The sequence below is a fragment of the Lonchura striata genome, chromosome 1 (genome assembly GCF_046129695.1).
Source record: "Lonchura striata isolate bLonStr1 chromosome 1, bLonStr1.mat, whole genome shotgun sequence".
NCBI classification, from domain to species: domain Eukaryota; kingdom Metazoa; phylum Chordata; class Aves; order Passeriformes; family Estrildidae; genus Lonchura; species Lonchura striata.
Genome location: NC_134603.1, coordinates 133,684,237 through 133,698,180, shown reverse-complemented (window position 1 = coordinate 133,698,180; position 13,944 = coordinate 133,684,237). Strand labels below are relative to the sequence as shown.

Below are 13,944 nucleotides of genomic sequence, written 5' to 3'. Positions count from 1 at the left end.
TTTGAAGTAACATCTAATTTTTAATTCACTTCAGATTCATGGAAATTCAGTGTTCATGCCAGTCTTCTGATACAGGTCGATATTAGCCATTTCTTTTCCACAGAGTGTAGCTAGTGAAGATATTTGCAGAGGGAGGGAGATCCACAATTTGTCAGGGAAATGATCTGTGAAAAATTGGGAATTTGTGTGCATCTACCTAGAAAGATTTCAGCAATTCATGAGGAGAGTTTATAGGCCCTATGTACTTCCTCACCTGCCTATTTATAGTGCTATAGCTCTGCATTTTTTCTTTTCATTTAGGAAAAAGTATTTTACAGAATAACTGGAATGTTGTTTGTCTTTTTTAGGCTGTGAAGCATGTTACAGAACCGTACAAGTGGATGAAGGGGAAAGGAAGAAGTGCCATTGATAGCTAGGATAGCAACATGGGAAATACAACCACCAAATTCCGCAAAGCTCTTATAAATGGAGATGAAAACTTGGCCTGCCAAATCTATGAGAGCAACCCTCAACTAAAAGAAACTCTTGACCCAAATACTTCTTATGGAGAAACGTACCAGCACAATACTCCGCTGCATTATGCTGCTAGGCATGGAATGAATCGTATCCTGGGGTAAGCAGCATTTGAAATTTGGCTTGGGTGTGAAAAACTGACCTAGCAAATGCAAGAGTAACAGCCAGCTTATAAACACCTGATGTGTGTATGCATAGGTGTACACATATATGTGCATGTGTGTGTTGCACAGACAGAATTTGTAACAAGTTCAAGTAGTGATAGAAAACATGCAAATCAGTGTATAATTTTATTTCAGTATCTGTTCCTTTCTTGTAACATTAGTCTTGGGCAGTTTTAGCTTGCTTCCTGAAGACTCCTATACTATGGCTCTTTGAAAATAGTAACTGTTCCACCATTCTTGATGTGTTTTCCTGTCTTTAAATAATCTGTTTGCAAAGCTTTGTGGATATTACACTGATTGTAACTCCTTCTAGATGGTACAATATATATTTATTCTTGTGTTATTCAAGCAGCTTTTATTTTTTGATTTGGATAATAGCAGTGAACATTAATATCTTGATAATAAGTAAGTTTATTGTTGCTGCAGTCACTATGGACAGCAATCCCTAATATTAGCTATTTCCATTCTTTTTGTCAGTGCTGTAAGATCAATTAAAGATTAACATCTTACTCATGTCCAGACATTGCAGACACAAGCTGTTCTCATCTAGTAGTTTTTGAAGGTAGTACCAGGCAGACATTGCTAAACCTCTTCTTCAGTAAGCATTATTAGAGAGAATTTCATAAATATCCTCTTCTTCATATTAGGAAACAAAACAGAAATAAATACTAAACTGTGTTATTGGTAATATTCTTTTCATTTTTGTGTTTAGGGCCAGTAGTATTCATAAGGTTTGTTTTGGACCTTGTATGCTGTAACTTTACTAGCTTTCTAGCCTCTCACCATAAATTTTTCCTCAGTGTTTTAGATTCATCTAACCAGATTCTTATTTTATTATTTCTCATTTACCTCAATTTTGGTAAATATTTTTCTCTTCTTCCTTATGTAGTCTATTTCTATTTTTAATTTGATGTTTTCATTTCATCATGAAACTTTTTGTTTCTTTTTACCCCCATTCCTTATTCTTGACCTATAGAAAAGAGTTAACTGAAATAAATTTTAAATAGTGTCCAGTTTTTACTCACACTTTCCATATGATGTTTTTCCTCTGAGATTTTCAGGTTATGTGGACCTGAAAATAACTCTTAAGAAATTAGAGCCTTATTGAGACAACAAGGACACATGAAATTGCACATATGAAAAGAAATAGTCATAATTACTGTCTTCTGAGCAGTGCATTAGTTAATTTATATTGCATCATTATGAGGGAATCTCAAATAACTGCTTTGTATTTTTTTAAAAAGTCATTTAGAAATGCTATTTTGCTACTAGCTACATAGGACCTTCAACATCTAAGTCTCACAGGAGAATCTTTTTCACACATGGCAAACTAATGATCAAAAGAATCATTTTTTGCCTTGTTTGAGTCAAGGGTTTGTAATACATTTTTTGTTCCTAAATGTAGGGTAGGTGCCTTTATCTGCTGGAGTCTAGTTCTGAAAACCCAGACAGTTAGAAGTGTAGTGAGGAGTAATTTATTGAAGGTTTTTTACTATTAACTTTTCTGATGTCTTTCTAAGGGCTTCTCATTAAGATGCATTGCACATACATTTAGCCTTTTTATCTAAACAAAGTAGTAAAAGTTAATAAATATAAGCCTTACAGTGTGTCTGTTTGCTGTATTGATAGCAGAAAGGGCACAAGTGCTTTGGGTTAAGCTGTTTCTTTCTGATGCAGAAAGTCCTGGATATGGCAGGGGTTAAGTGAGTTGATTATTAAAAGGAATGTTTTGATTTATTGATAAATTTCAGTATCTAAAAATGAATTAATTTTAATCTCTCTGTATTTTGAGATAAATTTGCAATTATGAGGTGTCCATAGTAGTATAATATTTTATGATTGTCTCTTCTTAAAACATTTTAAATATTGGGGAATCTGTAGCACCACTAACTACAAGCTCTAGCATTTACTTGCATGCCTACCATCTAATTCAGTTTTTCATTATAGGCAATAGTATTATTGTAGGTGGATATGAACTGACATGTGTTTACAGTTTACTGTGTGAGATTTTCTCAAAATAGAGTAGTGTGATGCAGTTGTTGGTACACCTTTTGCATTACAGAATGCATTGACAGATATTTTGGGATGTTTGGAAATATGCTAACTGGCAGTGCTGAGAGTGGTGTGACTGGCCAAAGGCACAGTGAAAGGGACTTGGGGACATCCTGCTACAGTCATCTCAGAAGGAAAGAAACAAGAACCTGGAGAAGAGGTCAAAGGGTCAGAAAGCAAAACTGTGAAGCTGCACAAACTTGATTTAATCCAGCATGAAGTCTACTTCAGAAACTTAAGCCAACAAAAATTTCTCAATGATTTTGAGCTGCACAGTTATTATGCAGCAAGTATCTGAGTCATCTGGCTGCTGCACTTTTCATCCAACATTTACAGCCCAGAAACAGGATCAAGATGTAAAAATTTGAATAATTGCTGTTAATTTCTTTTCACAAGATTCAGCAGGATTTTGTTAAAATGCTAAGATTGTTTCTTGATCATTTTAATGAGTATCATAGGAAACTTTAGTATACTAGGAATGTCAAAATAAAAACCAAAACATAGTCAACTTTCCATTAATGTATAACTTGGTCTGCAGCCCTGAATGTTTACCTGACATACCAGTTTGTTTTAACTTAGCATTTAATGTTTAAAAACCAAAAATTGCTGACCACAGCTAATTTGCTCAAACAAGAATACTCTAAGACTTGATCTCAGGCCAGTAAGCTCATCAGCAGAGAGGAGCTCCTGCTCCTAGGCTAGCACAGGATAACCCTCAGCCCCCAGCTGTGGCACCTGTCAGGAGGAGCTGACAGAAGGGCACTGTATTGGGTTCTTGGGGCAAGATTTTGGTAGCAGGGGGCTGTGGGGATGCCATCTGTGAGAAGAGATCAGTGTGCCCCACAGCAGGCACAGCTGGTGTCCTCCAGCTCCAAACCAGCCCCACCGCTGGCCAAAGCTGAGCCTGTGGTGATGCTGGTGGTACCTCTGTGACTGCATACTTAGGAAAGGATGAAAAATGCTGCACAGTGTCTGTGAGAGAGGAGTGAAAAATAATGTGAGGGAAACAGCCCTGCAGAGACACCAGGCCGGAGAAGGAGGGCAGGAGGTGCTCCAGGTACTGGAGCAGAGATTCCCCTGCAGCCCATGGTGCCAGCTGGGGTGAGGTAGGATGTCTTCCCACAGCCCCTGGACATCCACGGAGAGCAGAGATGCACCCAGAGCCCCTGGAGGGGCCCACAGCGGAACAGGGGGATGTGCCCTGAAGGAGTCTGCAGCCCATGGAGAGCCCATGCCAGATCAGGCTCCTGGCTGGAGCTGCACAGCCTGTGGAGAGCAGCCCACTTAGAAGGAGGATTTCTGGCAGGACCTGTGACCCTGTGGGGGACCCACACTGCAGCTGTGTGTTTCTGAAGGACTGTACCCTGTGGGAGAGCCCACACTGGAGCAGTTCATGAAGCACCCCACATAAGAAATTTGAGAGCTTTATATACAACTTCCACACTAGTCTCATCCCACTACAAACATTTATCATGTTTCCCTATAAATTAAGGTCTTGACACAAGATTCATATTCAAGAAGATAGTTTAAATTTCACTCCCTGAATGTCTGAATGTGTATAAAAATATTACAACAAAGCACACTGGAAACATGTTTTCTTCAGATGATCAAGCATATCCAGTGCCCTCAGGCTTTTTCTTTTGTTTTGTTTTGGTTTGGTTTGGGGTTTTTTTTTGCCTAAGGTATGTTTTAGACCATCTGACTGCTCAGTTTGAAAGAGTTGCTATCAGTGTGGAAAGTTACTCAATAGAGTCTGGCTGTTGATGAAGCACTCCTGAGCTATGACAAGAGAACAGACTTTCCAGAGGCTGGTTGAGATGGAGTGACTGGAAATCACGAGGACTTGCTTGACGTTGAAAGGAAAAAAAACCCCTTAGATAAACTGTCATTTTGCAATATATGTGGTGTGACTTTCAGTTTTGCAGCTTTGCTGGGAAGCTTTTTGGATCAGTGACAGATTTTCCTCATTGTGTGTTTCATACTGCTATATCTGAGCACTTTGTGAGTATTCAAGCCAAAAGTGGATTGTTGTAGCAGTTGCTGCTGGTCCTGGCCTGAAGAGAGGGGAGGAGCAGATGACAGAAACATGGAGCTCTGGGGAGACAGGACAGGTATATGAAGCTGATTTGTTTCCTAGAACAAGAAAAACAAGATTTTCTTGTTACAGAGATTCTGGAAATTGAGGCGATTGCTGAAACTAAAGATAAAAAAAATCAAACCCAGACCCATTTCTTTTAACAGTCTTGATGTCTGCCATTCAGTAATAGTAGTCAAGCAACTCTGGCAATGAAGGCATAGCTAAGTCAGTCAGAGAGAAACGCTGGCAAATGTGCCTGGGATTTGTTCATAGGCAGTATGTCTTGTTTCATTGCTATGATTTGGGAAGTATATTTCACTTCAGGAGAATGACATCAAAATAGTGGTGGTTTCCTCTAGGCTATGCATCTCTTGGAACTTCAGCTACAGTCCCCTTCTGTTCTGCCTGTTTAAGAGGTTTCAATAAGGACTGGGCCAAGCAATTGTAATTCAATCAAAAAAAGTATGTTGATATTTCCAGTATGCTGTGGAGGGTGAATTTGCCAGAAAACTTTTTGACCCCAGAGAGAATGTTGCATTCGTCACAGCACATTCAGGAATGTCTCTTCCCATGCCAGGTTTTGTTGGTTTTTCATCCATTTGCAGTCATGTTGAAAATTAGTTTTGGATGATTTTGAGAGACATGTGTGTAGAATTTTTCAGAACAAGATTTCTCTGAAGATTAGAGGGTATTAGAGGATATTTATGCTGCAAAAATAGATGTTAAGGAAAAGTATTGATGAAAACCCTGCTCTTTGCAGGTCATCTGGCTTTGGAGAAGTGCTGTAGTTGCTTGTTTTCTGATAAGGTTGAAGCTGCTCTGAATTTTTGATATTGTTTTTCTGGAGATGGAAATCAAAAAGAGGCTACTTCACTGTTTTGACAGACAGAAGTTCTGTAAATATTTAAACTTTGAGATGCAAATAGACCTAAATGATTCATGCTGAAATCTTCAGAAAGGTGCTAAAATTCATATTTTTTCTTTATTAAATTTTTAAACATCTATTAACTGCTTTGACAGTAAGTCTAGTGTTCCTTTTTAAATTGCTTTCCTAACAGTACTTCTGATATAAATGTGATCAACAGAAAAATAATAAGGTACATAGCAACTCTTTGTCTAATAAGGGCAAATGGGAAAAATGTGGGGTTATTAACCAAAACTACAGGATACCTGTGTAAGGAAATTTGTACTGAATGTATGGATGTGTTCAAGTAGGTGCTTTAGAAAACAACTGGAGGAGTCTTTCCCACCACCTTTTTTTTTGTTGTTGTTCATCATGGTAATTCTTTTAATTATTACATTTGCTTGGTGTTCTCCAATTTTAAAGCTCATTTAGAACAAAAATCATGAAGGCATAATAGTTGCCTAAGGTACTGTCCTAAAAGTAGTTTTTTTAAAGTTTTGGCTTCTGATTTTAATACAAAAGAAAACTACCCAACTATATTCCCTTTCTTCCACATAACAAAATAATTCTGTTCTGGTTTAAAAACCTAAAGTATATGATACACTACTTCATCTGAATGATTTTATTAGAAATTTGTTGTCTAGATCATTCTCTTTGAGCAACAAAAAGCAAGCTTGTTTTTAATTAACAACAATTATACAGATAACTATTTCAAATATACTTCTATTTAAATTAGTTTTATTCAGAAAAGTAAGTATGTCTCCACTGGAATTATTCATACTAGGTCTCCTTTATAGTCAATATAGTAATACATAATAAATCTAGTCAGAAAAATTAGTGAAGGCAACAGCACAATTCATGTATTGTGAAGGTGACCATTAAGTGTTTTAAATTAAGGATGTGACAGCAGTGCCTGTGTCTTCCCATTGATTCAAAGAGAATTTAAGAGAACTGGATCAGCTGCAGTTGTCTGCACTGTAGGTCACCAGAGCTGAGAAGATGTATTTCATCCTACATTATACTAAATATGTAAAATTGAAGCACCTGCAAAGTTATAAGTTGAACACTCTGACGATTTTACAATATGAGACATGAATGCTGCTTGTGGGAGACTGCTTGTGGTATAGTGTTAAATGTTTTCCTTTGGTGGTGTGTGGTGAATGATCTGTCAGTGTTTGGATCTGTCCGAGTGGGAGCATTGGTTTTATCCAATTGCTTTGTTGTCATTGCACTCAGCTGCTGAATTGGTTCTGTAAGGTCCTTTTTAAATTAGTTATTTTGTGTGGTTGCGACTCTTGGTCACCTTTCAAATTCATTGAAATATGAAATACTGAAGGGAGCTCTTGATTAGATGAAGGAGAATAAAAAATGAAGAATATGATCTCACAGGGTTTTGTGAGCATGTTTATAAAGAAGCAGGAGGACCAAGTGAATTGAAGTGCCCCTGATTTCAGTAGCAGAGCATCTGACTGGGCAGTAGAAAATAAGGGTCATCTTCATCATAGTCAGTCTAAAAAGAAGTCAAGATGATGGACAAAGAATAAATAGCCTTTAAAAGTGATCAAGTTTTTACTGTGACTAAATCCTGGAGAAAACTGCCAAAGACAGAAAAAAACAGAGGAGACACGTAGAGGAGCAGCTGCAGATGTCAAGTAGCAGCAGTAGTGTTTGCTTTGTTCCTCAAAGGCTGCCACCCTCAGTTAAAAGCAGTTCTCACTGAGCAGATGTGTGTGGCCTCCCAAGGTATCTTCCTCATGACTTCCTCACAAAATGCAAAACAGAAGGTAGACTTTATCCTAATCACAGACTGACCTACAAACAAAGATCAAAAGCAAGTCAGCTGCTGTGTTTTTAGGTCTTAAAGCTGACTTTTTTCTGTCTGACTTCAATTATTTTAACCTTACATTAAAGATACATGATGCTTTTGAGTTTGCTGTTCACAGCACAGCCATTGCTCTGCAGTTACAGTTGCCACTCTTGAGTGTCTTACTGCTTCTTCTTGCTGCTAGGTTTTTATGCACCCAGAGGAAACTGTTCTAATTTTACTTTCCTTGGTGGAAATCACACATTGCAGAGTAAGACTGCTTTGTTAGTGATTGGTGAAATGAGATCTATTCATGCAGTAGACTCTTAAAGGTTTCTTATTCTGTGTTGTCTGTTCTCCTTAGTAGAGCCGTCATGAACATTTTACCACAGGCAAAATAAAATTTTCTTTGGTTTATAGAGAAGTACAGCTTTGGTCCTTGCCAACCAGAATGACCATATCTTTATTTCAACTAATTTTGTTGCCAGGTAGAGTTTGTGACTCTATCGAGTTGATAGAATCATTGTGTCAAATGGCTTCACTTCACCCTGCGGTTACAGGCACATGTGCCCGCCTTCCTTACCAGAGAGATCTGCTGGCTCAAACTAATCAGTGGCATTGTATATAGATCCAGTTTTCCTTTTGTCCAAGGTACAGCTCATGGATGATTTGATTTTTTTAAATTTACACTTTTTTTTTCTATTTAATGTAATAAAGTTACATCATTGAGACATGTAAGGAAAATAATTAGTGTCATTAAAGTGACATACAAAGTGGAAAAATTTTTATGGTGGGAGAGATAAAGATGAGACAATTTCTGTAATACATTTATGATTTTTAAGAAATAGAAAGGATGCAAAGCTTGTTAGTATTCACTGTGGAATTTCTTTATTATTGCTATGTAAGTAATGTCAACACTAGATAGCATACACTGCTAGGTCATTTACAAACTGATACAAAGATAATTTTCCTGTGCAGAAATACAGATTTGTGTGTTTAAAAGGTGACACTGAACACACATTTATTATTTCATCTCACATTTGCTTGAGACCAATCTAAAACTTAATAGTCAACAGTTATGTGGGAAGAGAATTCAGCTTGGATGGTCTCAGAAGAAATCTGTGTTCAAAGGAAGGATTTGAAGACAAGGCTGGAAGGATGGAAGCTAGAATAAGAAAGGGCCAGAGACAGAGATACAAATCACACAGATTTTGATTTACAGAGGACTGTCACAAAAGCTGCTGGTAAGCAGCCAGCTTCAGTGGAAACCACTTCTGATTTGGCATTCAGTTCTATTTCTTTTGAAATCCCACTCAGAATATTGAATAAAAGCTAGAAGAGGCTTGGGATCTTGGAAGTGGTATTCCTGACTGTCCAAGGGAATGCCAAACTTACAAATAAAAACAATAGTGTTCTGGTTACAAAAAAACTTCCATATGTAATTGATACATTTTTGGATTAGGAATTGTTTAATCTGTTTTGGTGCTGCTGTTCCTCCTAAAAGCTGTAGGAACCATAAATAAAACATAATTTTTCTTTGGGCTGCAGTATAACAAATTTAAGGATTAATGTAAGAAATGCTTAAGACTCTTAATGAAACAGAGAAGAAACTTTGACGTACTAATAAATAACTTACTAGCACTGTACAATGAATAACAATACCAATAATTATATTTACTGGATGTGGCTTTCAACATCAAGTAATAACCAGTACTCTTCCCAAAATTATTTAAAACAGTAATGACAAAAGACTTCTTCAAGTGGTTACTAGTACACTGTGGTTGTTTTCTTACAGAATACTTGGGAGAAAAGTACTTTTAATGAAATAATCATAGTTATTCAAGGTTGAATGCATCAGTATCGGCCTACTGTGTTGAAAGCTGAATGATTCAATAATAGTACGAATTAAGCAATTGCAAATGAGTTTTAAATTACTGGATAAAATGACTTGGCTCTTCAATATGTTGTTTTAACTCATGGCTTACCCATACTTAATGCTCTTAAAATTCTTCTGTTAATACTCATACTTTTCTTAAAGCTGTGAGCTTTAGGTTCATGCCTGCACTGGAGTTTGCAGTGTAACTTTCTTTAGCAAGTTAAAAAGGCTGTCTACTTTATACAGTATATGTCAGTGTTTTGCTTTCAAAAATTGTTACCTTCGCTGTCTTTGAGCATATTCAGACATGCTTTAGCCTCCAGCTGTCAGAACTAGTTTTATAATTTCATTTTACACCAGTTTTTAATTTTTATTTTTCCACACATGGGTATATTTTTGTATGTGTTTTTTTAATGCATACAAATAGAGCAGAGAATCACAGAATGGTTTGGATTGGAAGTGACCTTAAAGATCATCTAGTTCCAGCAATGTGTATCTATATATAGCTAAAATATATATAATATATATAGCATTTATTTAGAGAAAGAAAGAAACTGTAAATATGGTGTTTTCATGCCCCAAACATCAAAGATTTTATCCAAACCTGAAGAAATAGTTGTGTTGTTAGTTTCCCAAAATGAGGACATGTCCCAGTTGTTTATTATTCAAGTTCCCAGCCTTGTGATCTTGAGTTTCTTGCTGCTTTTTTGCAAATACAGATAGTAGTAGGTGTGAATGTTACAGTCCTTTCCTTTTTGTCACTTTTTCAACACTTTTATGATACTTTTGTCACCTCAAGTTTGGATTCTGCAAAGTGCTACAGATTGAAGCAAAATCTGGAAACTGCAACTAGAGTAAAGTCTGTCTGCCTTGTGGTTAAGTGATATTTCCCATAGGCAATGTATATTTTCACTCTATCAGTACATTTCCAGGCAAAATTTAGCTTCTTATACCTCTGAAGTTGTGAGCCAAATTGCAGGGATCTACAGCACTGCTCTGTGAAAATCTTATGCACCAAATACCACTGTTAAAAATGGAGCCTTGTTGAGTAATGAATCTGTGGATGTAAAATGCATTATTTGCCCATTTTTGGATGCTAGTCATTTCTAAACTTTAAGTCATTGGTTTGGCTGGGCTTTCCGGGATTGGCTTGACTTCTTCTGCTGAAGAGCTGATCATATCCAAGTGCCTCTATAGGATCTATCTTCTTGTCCCCATCTTCTTCTTTCTCTCCTTCCCACTTCTCTCTTTTTTCTTTGACTTTCCCACCTTCCTTCCCCTCCTTTTTTTCTGTTTCTAGTTTAATACACTGTAAAGCTAATTCAAACAAACATGCACTTTGGATAGTGTTTGATACTGGTTAGTCTTACCATTTCATGTAATTGGCTCTGAAGAATTTTGCCTGTGTAGCTAAATCTCTTCCCTCTGAAAACAAACAAAAAACCTCAAGGAAACAAAATATGCTGTTACCTTTTTTGACAAGATCTTTAATCTCAAGTTTGGCATATTCATATTCCTAACAAATGCATCTATCATGTTAGCTATCATGGATGAAAGAGAGATTGCTCTAAGGAACATTTTTGCTGTCAAAATAAGGCAACATAGAGGAGAAGACTGTTTTGTGTTTTCCTCTGAATACTTTGTTGCCATATATTTAAAATAATGGCGTTTTTATAATAAGCTTGATTTTAAATTCAAACCACTCAGAGATCTTCAGGAGGAAGAAAGGACAGCAATCCAACTCAACAAACAGCTATCAAGAGCTTCCATTACAGGACCAGATCTTTGCCTAGTTTTTTCTACTGAAATACTTGTCCAGACTGTTTTCAATAATATCTGAAAGGGAAATTCCCATCTACCCTGTATAGCCTCTTCCTTTATTAATAAAACAGTTTCAGGATTATTCTTTGTCCTGAACAAAGCATGAACAAGCCTGAACAAACTCTGAGAAAGGTGGTATGTATTCAGAGACAACAGAAAGAGGAGATGGCATTTGGACTTGTAACTATAGCAAAAGTAGCATGAGGCAATAACAGAGGTAAATAATTTTTTTTTTTTGTCAATTTGGGTAAGTTTGTCAAGTTCTTTTCACCACTGTTCACCAGGAGCAATATTGTCTAATTTTGTATGTAGGCAGCACCTGCTTTCAGGTGGCTGAGCTGCCTGAAAGTGGTTGAAACTGGTTTTCATTAGTCTTAGGGGTGTGGTCAGGGAGGGTGGAACCTGGTCCCCTGCACTAACTTAATGGGTTTCCAGAATAACTGGTTTTATTCATATTTGCAAACTGTTTGGATTAGGGAACAGCGTGGGGAGGAGACATACTGTGACTTGTGCAGGCTTTATGTGTGAGGAGCTTTATGGGAACAATGCAGGCATTTTTGCAGTGACTACTTAAATGCATGTGCCATGCTTCAGATTTAGCTTGGTATTACATTTTTGGGAATTTGAGGGAACAATACCTGTTATTCTTCCCTTCACACAGAGTTCTTTTACCATTGCTGTCTCTCTGACCCCAGTCCTTTAAAGAGGTGATCTTTCCTCTCTATCACTGCCTACCATTTACTCTTCCTTAAGAAAAAAAAATCTTTAGTATATCTCAAAAGGCTACAGCACATTCACATTCACATTGTATGATTTGTCTTGGTTCTTCCATTTCAATCTGGATTGTAACTTCTATAATCCTTGCTGGCAAGAAGTAGCAAGGGAGCTGCATTGTCTTAGGTGTTGTTAGGATTCAGAGATTGTTGTGATTCAAAGAATCAGCCTGTTGTTCCCCTTTGATTCCTAAAGTGATTCTTTTTGCTGGTAATATTGTCCACTTTGAATTGGCTCTAAAGTATTCAAGAGAGCATTTAAATTCTTGCCAGCTTCTATCACCTATACGGGGCAGAGTTTGTTTTACTTCCATATTAAAAAAGTCAATAGTCATTCCTCAATGCATGCAGTGCTGGCAGGAATAGTATTTATAATATTTTAAGAAGTAGTAAGTGCTGCATTTACATCTGACTAAAGATATGGCAAAGGAGAATGAATTTTTAACAAATTGTTCTGTCATTATCTATTTGCAAACTACCAAATGCACTACTATTCAGGACAGAGCAGAGGAAATAAAGTACATATTTCATCAATCTTGTGCCTTTAAAACATTTATCACAATACAACACAGAATTGTAGGATAAACTTTCTCATACAATGACAAAGTAAATATGGTATTTAGTGATATTTCAGTAAAGATATCCAGATCTTGGCTCTCAACTCCTAAGAGAAATGCAGGAGAGCTGTCCAGTAGTATTTCTGTTAAAGAATATTTGCCATTAGCATGAATGATCAAAATCTTTGCAAGAAGGAGAGCTGTCATAATTCACCATTCCCACTTCAAGAAAATAAATGGATTTGTGTGCTAATTAGTTTTCTTCTATTTTTTCCCCCCCATTGCAGAACTTTCCTTTTTGTTCGAGATGGTAACCCAAATAAAAGGAATGTGCACAATGAGACATCGATGCACTTACTGTGTATGGGGCCTCAGATCATGATCTCAGAGGGAGCTCTTCATCCTCGCCTCACACGACCCTCGGAAGATGACTGCAGGAGAGCTGATTGTCTGCAAATGATCCTGAAGTGGAAGGGAGCAAAACTGGATGAAGGACAATATGAACGAGCAGCTATTGATGCTGTTGATAACAAAAAAAATACACCTTTGCACTATGCTGCTGCCTCAGGGATGAAAACCTGCGTTGAGGTAAAAGTTCATCTATAAGTTTATAGATATTTATAGATGAGTAATTGACATGCACAATGTTTCACAAAGATTTTTTTGTGGGGGAGGAAATCTGTTAGGTTATATTGAATTAACTATTTTTCATTAATTGGAAAAATTGCGAAGATAAACAGCCCAAAACATACACTGTAGAGAAAAATGAAAGAAATGGATTACATATACATTAACTTCATGAAAATAACTCCTCAACATGAAGAAGACTCATGTAGGCATATAAAAATTGGAATTAATTACAGTGAAGAAAAAGCTTTAAAGGTAGGCATAGGCATCCTATATGTGTAAAGAGAAGTGAAATAAAAACCTGAGAGAAAATTAGAGCTCTTTTTATTTTACTGTGCAGATGAGACAGGAAATGCTGTCCATGTTTCAACAGATTTGATGTCTTTAATTTACAGTGTCCAGCTTTTTTAATGTTTGTGAAAGTAGTGGATAGTAATGAGCAATTGGGAATGGCTTTTGAGGATCTTGCCTCAGATGTATTTTTAAACTATATCAAGTAATGAGAACTAGTATTTAATTGTGCTGGTAATTTATAAAGAACACGAGCAGACATCTAACATTTTCAGAAACAGCTAACATCTTCATAAGTCTGTCTATTTTAACATCAAGATTTGTGTTTTCAATGGCAACAAGTACTTCACAGTTCAGCATTTGCATGTGAAATTTACAATTTTTTATTCTGTTCATAATTTCATGTTTATTCAAACGGTGCTCAGTAACTGAGTATCATCAGCAAAGTTTAGCACCTCTTTTTTCATCTCTTCTAGATAACAAAT

The 13,944-nt window shown here is 36.7% G+C and overlaps 1 protein-coding gene across 6 annotated transcripts in view; it reads left to right on the top strand.

Annotated features, from left to right (window-relative positions):
• ANKIB1 (ankyrin repeat and IBR domain containing 1) overlaps positions 1-13,944 on the top strand; it is an 87,713-nt gene that overhangs the window by 32,375 nt on the left and 41,394 nt on the right. For all 6 annotated transcript variants that reach the window (XM_021551681.3, XM_021551677.3, XM_021551682.3 and 3 more), the window contains exons 2-3: positions 348-613; positions 12,829-13,129. In XM_021551681.3, coding sequence (XP_021407356.2) covers positions 426-613; positions 12,829-13,129 — 489 coding nt within the window. In that variant the 5' untranslated portion in view covers positions 348-425. The remainder of the gene's footprint in view (positions 1-347; positions 614-12,828; positions 13,130-13,944) is intronic.